This window comes from Fundulus heteroclitus, chromosome 20, assembly GCF_011125445.2.
Source record: "Fundulus heteroclitus isolate FHET01 chromosome 20, MU-UCD_Fhet_4.1, whole genome shotgun sequence".
Classification (NCBI taxonomy): domain Eukaryota; kingdom Metazoa; phylum Chordata; class Actinopteri; order Cyprinodontiformes; family Fundulidae; genus Fundulus; species Fundulus heteroclitus.
Window position 1 is genome coordinate 27,094,290 of NC_046380.1, and position 14,928 is coordinate 27,109,217.

Genomic DNA, 14,928 nt, shown 5'->3' on the forward strand with positions numbered 1-14,928 from the left:
TCTCCCTTAGAGATAGGGTGAGGAGCTCAGTCATCCGGAGGGGACTCAGAGTAGAGCCGCTGCTCCTCCACGTCGAGAGGAGCCAGTTGAGGTGGCTCGGGCATCTGGTCAGGATGCCTCCTGGACGCCTCCCTGGTGAGGTGTTCCGGGCACGTCCCACCGGGAGGAGGCCAAGGGGAAGACCCAGGACACGCTGGAGGGACTATGTCTCCCGGCTGGCATGGGAACGCCTTGGGATTCCTCCTGAGGAGCTGGCCCAAGTGGCTGGGGAGAGGGACGTCTGGGCCTCCCTACTGAAGCTGCTACCCCCGCGACCCGACCCCGGATAAGCGGAAGAAGACGGACGGACGGACGGACGGACAAAAATTGTATATGTTTGTATTGTTTTCCTTCCAATATGACAATAATTAATAAAATACACTCAGGGTTTGAAGTTTTCATGGTGCAAAATTTAAAATAAGGGATATGATTACTTTTGTGTGGCACTGTATGGTTACTGGTCAACTATTCTTACATGAAGACAAAATTGCTCTTCAGGGGCTTTTTTTGCTTGTAACTCAGAGTTAAACAGCAGTTAAAGAGTAAAAATGACATTGTACGTCTATATTAGCTTTAATTCAGATTTCAATTTGAGTAGGAGTTTGGTTCAGTTTTAGATTAACTCCGGGTCATGCACCTTTAAGACTCAAACATCCCTCTTCTTACATTACATCTGCTTTCTGGGAAAGTAGAGGCTTATCTTCTCATCCATCATTTTCGGTTTTAGAATTGTTTGCGTCGTACTTTCGGCATTTCATCCAACCAGTCCATCTGTGAAAATGCCTGCATCTACCCACTGCCTCCCTCTGTCATTGGAAGCTGAAAATCCTCCTTTGCGCTTTTGCTGTTAACGCCCACTGAAAAAAAACTCAGTTGCAGTTTGCCTCTTGTATAAATACGTTTGCTAGAGGGAATGGCCTGACTTGGGCAACCTTTTGTTCCTTCCTGCTGGAGTATGCTGCGCTCTGTAACGTTCCCACGTTTTGTTACTGCCGATTACTTGTTTAAAATCAATACTAATTTGTGTGAACTTCTCTTCTATGTTTGCATCCTTAGGTGGTCTTTGTCAGGCTCTGAGCAGTTTGCTCTCCGCTACGCTGATGGTCCCCAGCTCTACATCACTGAACAGGTTTTATTCGTTGTATTTATTTCCCCACCTTGTGTTGAAGACATTGTGGAAAAAAATATTGACCCTCAGCTGCCCTTTGTTTTTCAGAGCCGTGGTGACATTAAAAATGGGACAATCCTTCGCTTAGCAATTTCCCCTGTAAGTTGACTTTTACAGATTATGTTATAAAGTATTACAGATTTCTTCAGGTATCTGAGACATTTCAGCCTACTTCATGTTGTCAGACAAATTGTGTTTAGGTGATTTCTTGATTCTAGATTTCTGCCAGTAACGATGGTGGATGTGGCCCCCTGAAATGTTTAGTAAAACATTTGGGTAATCACAGTTAACTCGTGATTAAACAAGGGAGAGGAGATGGAAGACTAGGGATCGATTACAGACAGCTTTTTTCCCCTTAAAACCATTATTTGAAAACTATTTTGCATCTACTGTCTGAAGATGAGAAATATTGAAATGTGGCAAAGGAGAAAAAAAAGATAGAACTATGTATTTGCTTTTACTTTATTGGAAAATGTTTTATTTGCTTAAAAACATTAAATGCTGATGTTTATTAGTTTACATTCTGATTTGCTAACCAGCAGCAACTTTAAGATTTTTAGCACATATTGTCAGACTTTACTTTATAAATCTTAAAATCACTGGAAAGTCCTGCAATTTTTAATTTTATTTAATTTTATTTCAAGTTATTTTCACACACAAAGAGCACAGTCTGCTTTTAAAAAAGTTAAGAGGAGTCGAGGGCATCTGCCGTGTTTAATAGCACTCTTCACTGTCTCTGTAATCATCTGTGATTACCTACCTTCTTAATCCCAGCCTGCATCTGAGTGCACTAAGAGTGAAGCTGATCCATCTCACAGTTTAATAAAAAAGGTGCTGAGGATTACAGTACAATTTAGATTTTATATTTAGATGTCTTGGCTGCCTTTGCCACATCAGTTTGCTCCTCTTGTTTACCGCTATACCCTGGCAATGTGTTAGCATTCACACAGCAACTTAGACTGGGCCAAGAAACACAAGTAGTCAGGATGAAAACACAAGTTGCAAAATGTCCCTCTGGTTGCTATGCTATTTTAGCAGAAAAGACAAATTGACGCTAAGCTGCAGGTTATAAACATCACTTTAAACCGCCATAGATCACCTGTGCTGTGCCGCAGTTAGTTGCACCCTTATCAATCCTAACAAAATAAATTTTCCCCAGGAAATTGTTATCCTGTCAGCTTTGAATTTATCCTGGCCCTTTCTTGTGTGCATTTCCACATTGGAAAAAAAAACTTAAACCGCTTCCACAGATGATCAGGGGGTAACTTTGACTGCAGGGATTTTGCTTTCTGGAATCTTGTTCCACCACTGAATGTGGGTCAGAGGCCCTTAGGATCAAAATCAGCTTTATTGGCCAGGTTTGTGCACGCAAACAAGGAATTTGGCTTTAGTTCCACTTTGCTTTCAATGTACAAATATACTTACAATAAATATATAAATTTAGTGGGAAATAAAAAGGATTGACTATAAAGCTGTGGTTTTCACAGTGATTACACTTTAAAACTTAAAGAAAGTTAACGTAAAGTTCATGGAAAGGTGTTACTGTAAATGGATTTTACCAACACAAGCTTCCTGTTGTCTTGGTTTTAAAGTGAAGAGGATAGCTCTGGTCTGGAGTATTACATGATGTTGTATAGCTTAACATGTAGTGATTTCACAGCAGCTTAAAACAGAATTAAAATCACCTCAAAGTAAAAGCCAGTTTTTTAACAATTAAAGCCTAATTAATTAATTAATTAATTAGGCTTTAATTGTTAAAGCCTAATCCCCCCCACAGTGTGTGTGTGTGTGTGTGTGGGGGGGGGGGGGTGGATTAGTTGCATACATACAGTACAGACTAATTTACGGTATGTTTAACTGTAATAGATTTTAAGTAAATGTCATCTGCTTACAGCCCTTTTGGGAGGAGGACAGGGTTTTTCCATTCAAATTAGTATTTCAGGGGATAAAACTATGTTCTGATGCACAATTAAAGTTAAACACTTGATAATCATTAACAAATTTGAAGTTTTACTCACGTGGCTATAATTAGAATACTGGAAAAAAAATTCCAACCAAAATGCAACGCTGAGTAATCTATCAGCAAAACCTCCTTCCAATAGATCCTGATAAATAAAAATGTATTGTGGTCCTACCAGTGCGAAGTAGGACCCAATTAAAGGCAAGTGGATGCCAGAGTTTTACATAAGCTGTTTAATGGCAGGCAAACCTAGATGCACAATGGGGAAATGCAATCTAGCCATAAACAGTATGATGTGGCGGAGTGACCAAACAAAAAGGCTTAAATCCTGGGGAGGATGATCACTGGAATGCAACACAGATGAATCTAACTACTTAACGTGATGCAGCTGGAAGGAAACATGCGGCAGGAGCAAAAACACACATTGTATACGCATGGGAAGAACTGGGTTCAGGAAAACCTACTAAACACGAGAGAAGATAATGTACAGAACGAAACGCAGAGATAAACAAAGTACCAAAACCTGAGAATTTAAACAATAAGTCAAAACTGAAAGGAACAAATAATCATAAATTTACCAAAATGAGTAAATGATGGGCCCAGAGATTTACTCTAGTTCCTGGAAAGGGTTCCTCGAGTCAAACCGTGTCCAAGTTAGGAAAAGGGCTACAAAAACACAAGCTTCTCATTTGAACTTCAACATATCTACTGTTGGAGCAAAAGTTAAAAAAGGAAAGTTTAAAACAAGTGAAACTGTGACTGCAGCAAAAAAATATTGGGATATTGGGCTCACAGCGTCTCCATAACAACTACTTATTTTAAGACATTTGTAAATGTCTTTACCGAGGGTCCCCATAATTCTAAAGGGGTCTTCCTTCACTGCAGTGGTGTCTTTGTTTTCTGCTTCCCAGTGGAAGCCACCTTTATAAGATAAAGTCCCGCAGATAGCACTCTGTTAAACCGATGCAATAAGGTAACAGCAATGTCACTGAGCCATTTGACTCCAACAGGGTCGCGCTGCTCGCCAACTCTTGGAGAGGATTCAGTCGCATGGTATTGATGCTCGCCTCGAGGCTTTGAAGGAGCTCGCGAAGCTGTCTGCAGATCCGACGTTTGCCGCAGAGTTCATAAATATGGAGGGCATAGGGACACTGGCACGGCTTGTGGAGAGCGGCACCCAGTAAGCATTAATTTTAAGTCTCGAGACTTAACTCTAAGCCATTCCTGTTGAAGAAGTCAGTTTGTTCATTTTAATGCGCATTTCCTTTTCTAAGACAGATCCTCTGATAAAGTCACTGGCTAATTGTGAGTTTTCTCTCTTAAGTTTTGGGGAAATGCTGGCCTTCACTCTCACTGCTTTCCTGGAGTTGATGGATCACGGCATTGTATCCTGGGATCTTATCTCCCTGTCCTTCATCAAACAGGTGTGTCCCACATTAAAAGAACGATTAATAATACCCATGGCCATTTTACACAAACTCCATGTACATATATTCACTGTTTGGAACTTCAGGCTTTGTCTCTCTTTTTCCTTTTCATTCCTGTTTTGTTTAATTGTTTGGCCTTGCTTTTGACTCGCATGTCGGAAATGTGTGGGTGATGTTGCCTAGTAACTCAGCATTTTTTTTTTCCTTTTTTATGGAGCTGCTTCAGTGTGTATGTAAATAGTTTTCCTCTCTGCCGGCCTCGAGACTCTCTCAGAAGAAAAAACTTTATCAAGTTTTCTTTTATAAGAATGTTCGAGATCTTTTTTTTTTTTTTTCTTGGTTTGTAGAGATGAGCTTTACAACTTGGATCATTGCTGCCACTTTTCATTCTCCCCGGTGAACGATCAGTGAAATGCTCACCTAAGGGTGAAGGTTAAAATAGAAAATTTACTTTCTAGTCCTTTCCGCATCTCACCAGATTGCAGGCTACGTGAACCAGCCCATGGTGGATGTGTCCATCCTGCAGCGCTCGCTGGCCATCCTGGAGAGCATGGTCCTGAACAGCCACAGTCTCTACCATCGCGTGGCCCAGGAGATCACCGTGGGACAACTCATCGGGCACCTGCAAGTGTGAGCACACACACATGCACAGGGCAGGGTTTCCTGCACTCTGTTAATGGGGGGAGGGGGAAAGTGTTGTAGGATGAGTTATGGAATAAAACCGTTGTAATGTACGATTAGGGATGCATTGATGACACCAAAAAAAATTGTTTTTTAGTTAAGAAAAAGACAAAGAAAGAGCAAAATCACCAACGAGTTTGGTAAACACTAGAGGTGTAACAGCACATGTGTTTGCGTTGATTGAACTGCCACCGTACAGAGACGTCTCCCATGCCACACATACAGATGAAATATACATCAGCCAAGGGTGATGGCTGCTCTCGTTTGTTTTTATTGCATTTTTAAATTGCCTTGATTGAGAATGAGTAAATTTAGCCCCTGTAAACAACGCTTCACTCCAAACGAGCGCGAACTGATGGTAATGAAAACATGCTGGAGGCTATAGACTAGCATGTCTGTCATTTGCAGAGTGGCTTTGAGCTTCCAATTTCTACCAAGCAGTGGAGAAAAAGATATTTGGCAAGTTGTGTCGTCATATGCTAGCAACTGGCAAGCCAGTTGTGATATAATGCTCAGTTAACATGGAGCAAAATAGGCCTGTGATTAGTTCAATTCAAATAAATTCAATTCAGTTTATTTGAATAAAGGATGAAATACACCAGACGCGTCGCAGCCCGTAAGCGCAGCTAAGCAGCGTACATGCATCCTATGTTTAGGTTAGCTTATCATTTTAACCAGTCAATACATTTGCACTAGTACCGTATTTATGCTATGTCTCAATGAGATTGAAGTTCTAATTTTAGACGCGTATATGCTCCTGTGTGGCAAGGAATAAACGGGAAAAGAACATCGTGTTTCAGAGTTCAATTTCATTCAAAGCGGATGAAAGTGTTTCATTTGTTTTTTTAATTTTAGATTTTAAAGTGAATTTAGCAGTATCCAAATCTTGCGTTGCCGTACATAACCTGCATCTTTAGGGCCTTCCTAACAGACAAAGGCATTCATTTATTTCTCTCCGTGATTATCTGGAGATTCTCTGTGACTCCAAACTGAGATACCCACTGAACTGTGATAGCTGTATTGTTACACCCCTAGCAAACATTTCCTTTTTCTTTATAAAAAAAAAAAGAAAGCTCTGAGCAGCGACAGCCATCAGTAGATATTTTGGAGACTGTAATTAATCTCTGCCTATATTAGTGTTTAAATTCCTCACAGCAATACTGCAGACCAGAGCAAGAAGCCTGCTGTTGATAATAATGAATTTCTGTTATATTTTTTAAAAGACAGCCATGGGTCTATGTGCAATGAAGATGACCTATTTTAGTAATTAGGTACTTAGAGCACCTAATGCTGGTTTTGGTCCTTTGGTTGTAATCGACTAGTACCTGGATCCAACTCTTGGTGTCAAGCAGAAGCTTCGAAAAACTTGCATCAGTCCCTAATTTTGTTTTTGTAGAAAGAGTAGCTGCTAGCCTTTAGTTTTATAGATCCTGTGTATTCGCAGAGCTTGATGCTTCTAACTGGTTGTTGCACTCCTGAACATTTCCTCAGGTCAAATCAGGAAATCCAGACCTACGCCATCGCTCTCATCAACGCTCTGTTCCTGAAAGCACCAGAAGACAGACGGCAGGTCAGTGAACTACTCGCAGCAGAGTGGGCTGTATTAGAGAAAATGAGCGAATACTTAGAACAGGCGACTCTTAACAGTACACTGCTGTGATGCTGTCATGTTACATGATAAAGAAAGCCATCTATACATAGACTGCTGTTACCGTACTGCCATAGAGCTCCAGACACGGGCTCGCTGTGGCAGCTGATGCGTTTTTCGGTAGGTTAGTTGGAGCTACATTCATCAGAATACGTCTGTCTGCAAGCTGTCATGATGTGCATTCTGTCCGGTGACCATTGTTGTAATCACTTGCAACAGCACACGCTTTCCTTTGACATTTGTGTATTTGTTACGCTGACGACATTCCAATTAGCAGTAACGCTTTTAATTAGAGATTCACCGATCAGGCTTTTATTGGCCGATAATCAATTTCTAGGTATTTTTTAGGTCTGACTTAAAAAATGCTGATTTTTATCAACTGTGATATTTTTATTCTAAGTGTACTGGTGTAGTATACTGCATAAAAAAAGAAAAAATGTTTGATAAAGGCATAAAACGAAGGAATTACAAGACTATTACCAGTCATGCGTCAAAGCATACAGACATGTCTAATAAATTTGAATATTATTGAGAAGTTAATTTAGTTCAGTAACTCAATTCACTAAGCACACTTGATTCATTACACAGAGTGTCAATTATGATATTCCACTTACAGCTGATGGAGACATGACATTTGAGATTAGTATATCAAATCAGACCAATAAAAAAAACATGCTTAAGACAGAAATGTGGGTTTAATGAAAAGTATGTTAAGGGTTATTTTCAAAAGGTGCTTTAAAGCTGATAAACGAGCCTAATCAGAACACATTTTCTAATTTATTTAATACGCCTGAATACCTCTAAACCCCTTATGATTTTCATTCTAAAAAAGTGCATGAAATAACATGCTGTAGGTAAATGAGTTAAAAAAAAACATGTTCTTAATTATGATACATTTCATAAATGAGAAAAACATCTGATTTTAGTAGTGTTTGCCTTTGTGATCCCCAGTCAAATTTAATTAAGGGAATATTGGCCAATTTCAATATGTGGGTGACTGATTGGTACTTGTGTTATTTTAATTGACCAAAATAGTGAAACACTGAAAAAAAAATGTTTTCTAAATAAACTGAAAGGAAGATTTATCTAGTAAGATGATATTTTTCAAATGTTTTTTTTAAGTTGAAATATGAATAGATAAATAGATATAATGGATAAAAGGTTCCAGCTTTCCCTACATGAACAAGTTGCTATATACAATGGATGGATGTTTGCTGTAAAAGTGATTTTGACGTAGTAGAAAATAATGTTTGGACTTTCATTCAGCAGCTGTTACTGACCACTGGAGGGCGAATTGAGCCAGTTTTGGTCCCTGAATAAAAGAAGGATTATAAATCACTAACTGCGATCTGACTCTGCTGTTCAGTTTGCTATAATTCCAAAAAAAAACATCGAATCTTGTATTAGTTTAAAATTATTCTTTAAAATATAGATTTAAAACATATATATATTTACTGTATATCCATTCCATTTTTGTTATTTTGCTTTAAAAAAAAGGACAGAAAGTCAGACGCTGAAATGTTAATTAATTTTCATCACAGTGAAATTCTTAAATAACCAGGAAGGATTATTTTTATAAATGCAATGCTGCCATATCAGCACTCTGTTTTCGCATGTAATGTGATTCATCTTCTTATTCCACTGCATGCTTGTAAGGCCTGGATCTTACAGTCCGTTTGTTTGCACCTTTTGTTTCCATTACCGTCATACCCATGCACCACCATCCTGCACCCCGCTCATAGGAGGAGTATACTAACCCACTGGAGCAGCACCTCACTGTGAGTACACATCCTCTCAGCAGCTCATACCACCCCATAGCCCCTCTCCTTCACTTCGCAGCTCTTTCTGTGTCACGGCCAGCCATTGCATAATCTGTTCATATTAAGAACCACAGCTTGTTGGTGCAGCAGGCAGACTCTCCTGGCAGAATCGTCTTATACCACATTAAATGTCATTTAGCAAATCCACACCATTGAAACGGCTGATGAAAATGTAGCTTGAGGATGTTTTAGCGGAAATTCCAATTTTGTGTGGGTGCACTTCTGTGATGTTACTCCTCTGCTACTTTGCTCCGTTGTAAATCATCTTTTCTTATTTGATTTTCTTGTTGACTTGTGTGTATCCTCAGGAAATGGCGAGCACTTTGGCTCAGAAACACCTGCGGTCCATCATCTTAAATGTAAGTATCAAGCTTAGCGGCTCCATGCTGGAATAAACACATGGTAATTGTTAGTTTTTTTTTTTTTCTTTTACACCTGTGTTTTGGGCTTAAATACAAACATTTTCTCTGTGCATCCAGTTGACTGAAGAATCTCCCTGTGACAAAAAAGTTGTTAGTTTTTGGAAAATTGCAAGCCTCACTTACTCAGACAGCTGAGACCCAAAACCAGTAAATGTGATATGGCACCTAGTCCATGAAGTGAAAAAAAAAGATTTGCTCTGAAGACGATTTCTCTTGGCAGTTGTCAGGAAAAGCTGCCTGAACTGGCTGCAAATGTCATCAAGAAGAATGCTGTGCTCCAGTTTCCTCGAGCAGCTCAAACTTTTCTTGGAACACAACTCTGCAATTCTGATCACTTTTGCGAATGAGCGTTAGTTACCTAGAAATTATGCAATGTTTGCTGCTTCGCCACTTTGCACCTTTCATAAATTCTGTGCGCACTATAGCAGTTAAATATTGTCATACGTTGAGAAAATTAAATGTAATTCCCTGCAAAAGCATTTGCACCCTTGAAATATTCCACATTTAACGATCTAAGAATTCAATAGCAAATGTAAAAGAAAATGGATGTCTGTTTTCAGCATCACATAAAATAAAGTTGGTATTGATAGTACAGTGAGCAGGATCATGCTCTGATGGCTCAGGGGTTGAGAGCACGACCCATGAGGCCTCAGTCCTCGGCGCGGCTTTCCTGGGTTCGATTCCAGCTTGAGGTCCTTTGCCACATGTCTTCCCCTCTCTCTCAAACCCCCTCTCCTGTCAGGCTACTTTGTAAAAATTAGCCACTAGTGCTGCGTCGTTAAGCGTGTTAATTACTACAGAAGCCGTGGAGTATAATAAGTGTGACAATGTAAACATGTCCTCCGTGTATTAGCTACTGCTAACAGCTAATTGCTACGGTTATTGAGCGAAATGGTCTTTGGCACTGTTTTTTTTTTTCTAAAGTTGCTTGTAAATTGCGTGTGTGGTGTTTTTCGGGCTCATTTCTGAATGTGTAGTCGCTTAGTTCAGTTCTGATATAGGCGACTACAAACACCAGTAAAGAGACCCGGTCTTGCTGATGTACTACAGACCAACACATACACACATAGAGGGAGACGAACAACTGAGCCATCGCTGCCTGCCGGGAAAACAGAGTAGCTGCTGGACCACGGCTGCCCTGTTTCTTGCATAACGGCAAAAACAAACTTCACTGTTATATTGAATTAAGTTAATTCAATTAACTTACCTGCTGTCCAGCAGAAAGCGTGCAACCTCCGCATTTGTTTTAAATCCCCACTTTTCTTGGTTACTTTGCTGGGCAAAGAGTATGAATGGTCCTCCGTTTCAAAAGAAAACTGCAAATAGAATGATCTACGGTCTTCTTTGCTTGTTTTCAACTCCTCCACCACCAACAGCACATCTTCATATAGGAGATAGATAGGGAAAACGCGTAAGGCTGACAAGTTTGAAATCATAAATAGCGACTCAACACGGCACCTCCCAGTGGGTGAACCGGCACCTGTGCATTTATAAACAAAGTTATGAGAACGCTGTCATTTTTGATGTGTTGTTAGTAGACTACAAGCAGTACTTGATTTTTGCTAATTAAAAGCCAAATTTGTTACACACTGTCTCTTTAAATGTAGTATCTGCTTTTGAATTTTTAAGAAAATATTTTTTCCTTCACTTTTTAAAGCTAATTTGCAGCTAGCTAGCAAGCTAATTAGCTTAGCCACAATGGCTGTGCCAACAGGTGAGACTGGTTAGCTGGTCAGTCATTAACACCACAGAGGCCGCTTGGACGCATGGTTTGGAAACGGCGCTGAATTGTTACAAAGAGTCATAAACTCTTTTATGTGTCTGTAGGAGAAAAGAAATAGGAAAGACAGATGGAGAAAAATTGCATAGATTAATAAAAACAGACCTCAAAATGCAAAGACTCATATATTAAGTCATAATGGCTTCAAACAGTAAAAATCCACTGATCAGCTCTCTTACAGCTAATCAAACTAAACCAAGTTAAACTTAAAACCGTTTGAATCCCCAGCATGTGCTGAGCAGAAGAACTGCTGACGACAGCTGTTCAAACACATACACAAAAAACACAGTAAAGATCCTGGATTGATGCTGGGAAGGAAATCTTCTGGGTACACAAACAGGTAGATTTTTACGCTTTCTTTAGCTCCTTTTACAAAGGTTGAAGAGAGTGGAACATGAACAAAACCCATCAGCGAGTCTGAATTCTGCTCATCTTGAGGTTCTCTGATGTGTCGTGCCTGAAGCTGGCACTGGAGAGCAAGACTCGTCTTATAAAGCCTTGGTCTGATACATCAGAGCCACAATGAATGCTGGAAGGCATAGTTTGTCCGTCTCTTCCTGTAAGATGGCCCAAAACATGTCAACAAGCTCAAATATTAGAGATTTGTGTACTTGTAAGACTTGCTGAACTGGACTTAGAGAGTTACACTTAATAGGGTTCTTTTCTCATTTATATTAGTAGGCTATAGATCGTCAAATGTATTGCGTTGCATTTATTGCTCACTCCACAATTTCAAAGTTAAAAGCTTTTTACAGTCATTAAGCTTTTGACAGCCCTGTGTATATTAAAGCCCCCTTTATGGAGACAGCCATGCCAAGCTTCTTCTTTAAGCTTCATTACTTTTCTCCAAGTTACCAATCTCTACTTCTTTGCTGGCTGACTTCGCTTTGTGACAAGACGTCCACGGCTGCTGCTGTTTTATTGTTGATAAGTCTAGAAAAGTTGTGCCCTCTAAAAATTGTTACTTTTAAATTTGTTATTATTTCGCAGTAGAGGGTCCACTGTTAAAATATATATATATATATATAAATGCAAGTGAAACCTCTGTTTGGTCCTGAGTCAGACCATGATCTATCATTGGGGAACTTCTGATCTAAAATATTCCATTATCACATTGTTTATGGTTCTTGTGTTGCTGGAAAGATAACCTCCACCCTAGCTTGAAGTCCTTTTGAGCCTATAACAGGTTTTCTTCCATGAATACCCTGTAATTGGCACCATCCATCTTCCAATCAACTCTGACCAGCTTCCCTGTCCCTGTTCAAGAAAAGCCTCCCCAGAGCTTGATGCTGCCTTCACCAGGTTTTATGATGGTGTGGTATTATTTTTCACTGGCTCACAGTGTTGTGCTTGTAGGCTAAAAATTAAAATGTTTCTCTCGTCCGACCAGAGCACGTCGCTCCTCTTGTTTTCATTGCTTCCAACATGGGATACTTATATTGAAATTAAATTACACATAAGCAGACTTTTTTGGCTAATTTAGTAAGTGACTTTAATAAAACTGTACGTTAGAATTGATTGTATTTAGAGGTATTGAATAAAATAATTACATTATTATTATTATTAGTAGTAGTAAAATGTCTTGGAACTACTTTGTGTTGGTCTTTCGCATAAAACCCTAATAAAACACATTGATGATGGTGGTGGTAACATGACAACATGTGAAAAGGTTCTTAATATTACTTTTTTTGCTTTGATAGAGGACAATATTTCGTATCGTTGAATTTTGTCTGCAGTTTATTATTATTTACACATGGTCTAATATCAGTGACTCATTCTTATTCAGCACGTCATCAGAGGAAATCGACCAATCAAAGCGGAGATGGCACATCAGCTTTATGTGCTGCAGGTGTTGACGTTTAACCTTTTGGAGGAAAGAATGATGACCAAGATGGATCCCAATGATCAGGTGAGATTTGTAAGCCAAATATTTACGATTTATGTCCATCACATCATCTACAGTCCTCCTAAAATGCATTCAGGTAGCTACTACTGAATAGACATGAATGTAAGAAGAAGAAGAAAACAGCATGTAGGCAATCCGTCGTTGCATGTTAAAACGAAAACCATGGTTAATTAAATGGGAGTGAGTGCATGCTGTGAAGTTTTAATAGAGCCATCCTATTACGAGGGTAGCACACTCTCTGATAAATTTGCTTTAAGTGTAATCAGCAGACCGGAAAATTAAGCTTTTCCTGTTTTTGCCAGTACTTGCTGCAAGCCATCTGCTCATCGCTGATTGACCCATCTACTTTCTGGCTTTTTTTTTGTAATTCTGGTGCCATCACGGTAAATGTTTCCCCCTTTATGCTGATAAGCTATTAACATGGTTGTTTTTTGCCATCCCAGGCTCAGAGGGACATCATTTTTGAGCTGCGTAGAATTGCCTTTGATGGAGACACTGATCCCACCGGTACAGAGAAGAGGAAAGCAATGTACACCAAGGACTACAAAATGCTAGGATTCACCGTGAGCTTGCACTGCAGAATTTATTCTTTTCAAAGGAAAAAAAGTAAACAACTAGATACATAATCTAGTTGATTTTTTTTGTGCCTCCTTATCTGCCTGAAACACAGAACCATTTGAACCCAGCCATGGACTTTACCCAGACTCCTCCTGGGATGCTGGCTCTGGATAACATGCTGTATCTGGCTAGGGTTCATCAGGATACTTACATCAGGGTCAGGGCTGGTATCATACATGGCTTTGACCTACTAAAGGAGCTGAAAAGGCAGACTGTACCTTAACTTGTCTTCCTACTCACGACAGATCGTCCTGGAGAACAGCAGTCGGGAGGACAAGCATGAGTGTCCCTTTGGCCGCTGTGCGATCGAACTCACTCGAATGCTGTGTGAGATACTCCAGGTCGGAGAACTGCGTAAGTACCTTTATATATCTGCCCATGTGATGAAAGTAGGAACAGAAATGTTAAGAGTTTCTAAATAATCAATGGAAATCAAATATTAATGAAATTTCCCTAATTTTGTAAAGCTTTGACATGTCGACATTGACTTTAACCGGCAGTTTTTAAAAACTATAAAGAGCATTGTTATACTTCTTTGGAAAATTTTATCTCTTAACAAAAGTTTTATAGTAAAATAAAACAGTAATTTCTCTCAAAAACTACCCAGCGTTACAAAGTTGTCACTTTCTGCATCACCAAAACTCTGCAAATGCCGTAAAATCCTCCAGGCTATGGTACAGAGGCATGTCGAAATAAATGCCAACTTACTTAAAAAAAACTCAAAGCATTTCTCATTTACTCCATTACCATAAAAACTACAGCTCACAAGCATTTTCTCTTTGATTTTTGTTTTGCATACCTCATAGTGTCTAGGTACCCTATATGACATTATAGTAAGTCTTTTTAATCCACGTCTATAACAATTGTGTCTAATGTAAAAAAGCTCTGATATACTTTTTATGTGTTAGATTGTTAAAACATTCATTCAATTTATTGTACCTATTATACACTTAAACAGCTTTCCTGTCATTATTAGTAGATTAATTTATATCAGGAGGAAATATCACATCATATGAAAGAGAGAGCAGTCAGCGTTACACTCTTCTGGACTCCAAAAATATTAAAACAAAGACAACACAACTACAGGAGTGACATTTACAATAATCTTTAGCACATTATACTAGTGATTTGTGCATGTGAGTGTGGCTGGCATAACAAAAACAGCATTCTCAATGTGTCGACTCTTCCTTGATCTCTGGGATTCCTAAAAGGCTGTCAATATTTGCAAATCCAGCATGTTTCATTACAGACAAGTTTAAAAGCTCAAAAAGGTTAAAAATGTGCACCTTGGTTATACTATCTTCAGCTTGCTGAAGTCCTGCTCTCTCTTGCCGTCCTGCAGCCTGAAGGAGCAACGAACACGTCTTGACATGCCGCTGTAGAAAATACAGTTTCCTTCCTTGAAGCTTTTTGGACATTTTATGCTCCTTATGACTTTATTTATAAACATGTTACACTG

At 39.3% G+C, this 14,928-nt stretch overlaps 1 protein-coding gene across 5 annotated transcripts in view; it reads left to right on the top strand.

Annotated features, from left to right (window-relative positions):
- elmo2 (engulfment and cell motility 2) overlaps positions 1 to 14,928 on the top strand; it is a 33,842-nt gene that overhangs the window by 12,473 nt on the left and 6,441 nt on the right. For 2 of the 5 annotated variants that reach the window (XM_012874906.3, XM_012874907.3), the window contains exons 4-15: positions 1,096 to 1,168; positions 1,256 to 1,306; positions 4,178 to 4,347; positions 4,492 to 4,591; positions 5,073 to 5,224; positions 6,767 to 6,845; positions 8,666 to 8,701; positions 9,052 to 9,102; positions 12,732 to 12,854; positions 13,295 to 13,414; positions 13,522 to 13,626; positions 13,715 to 13,823. In XM_012874906.3, the coding sequence (XP_012730360.2) occupies positions 1,096 to 1,168; positions 1,256 to 1,306; positions 4,178 to 4,347; positions 4,492 to 4,591; positions 5,073 to 5,224; positions 6,767 to 6,845; positions 8,666 to 8,701; positions 9,052 to 9,102; positions 12,732 to 12,854; positions 13,295 to 13,414; positions 13,522 to 13,626; positions 13,715 to 13,823 (1,169 nt within the window). The remainder of the gene's footprint in view (positions 1 to 1,095; positions 1,169 to 1,255; positions 1,307 to 4,177; positions 4,348 to 4,491; positions 4,592 to 5,072; positions 5,225 to 6,766; positions 6,846 to 8,665; positions 8,702 to 9,051; positions 9,103 to 12,731; positions 12,855 to 13,294; positions 13,415 to 13,521; positions 13,627 to 13,714; positions 13,824 to 14,928) is intronic. The other 3 variants (XM_012874908.3, XM_012874909.3, XM_012874910.3) reach the window with 3 other exon arrangements.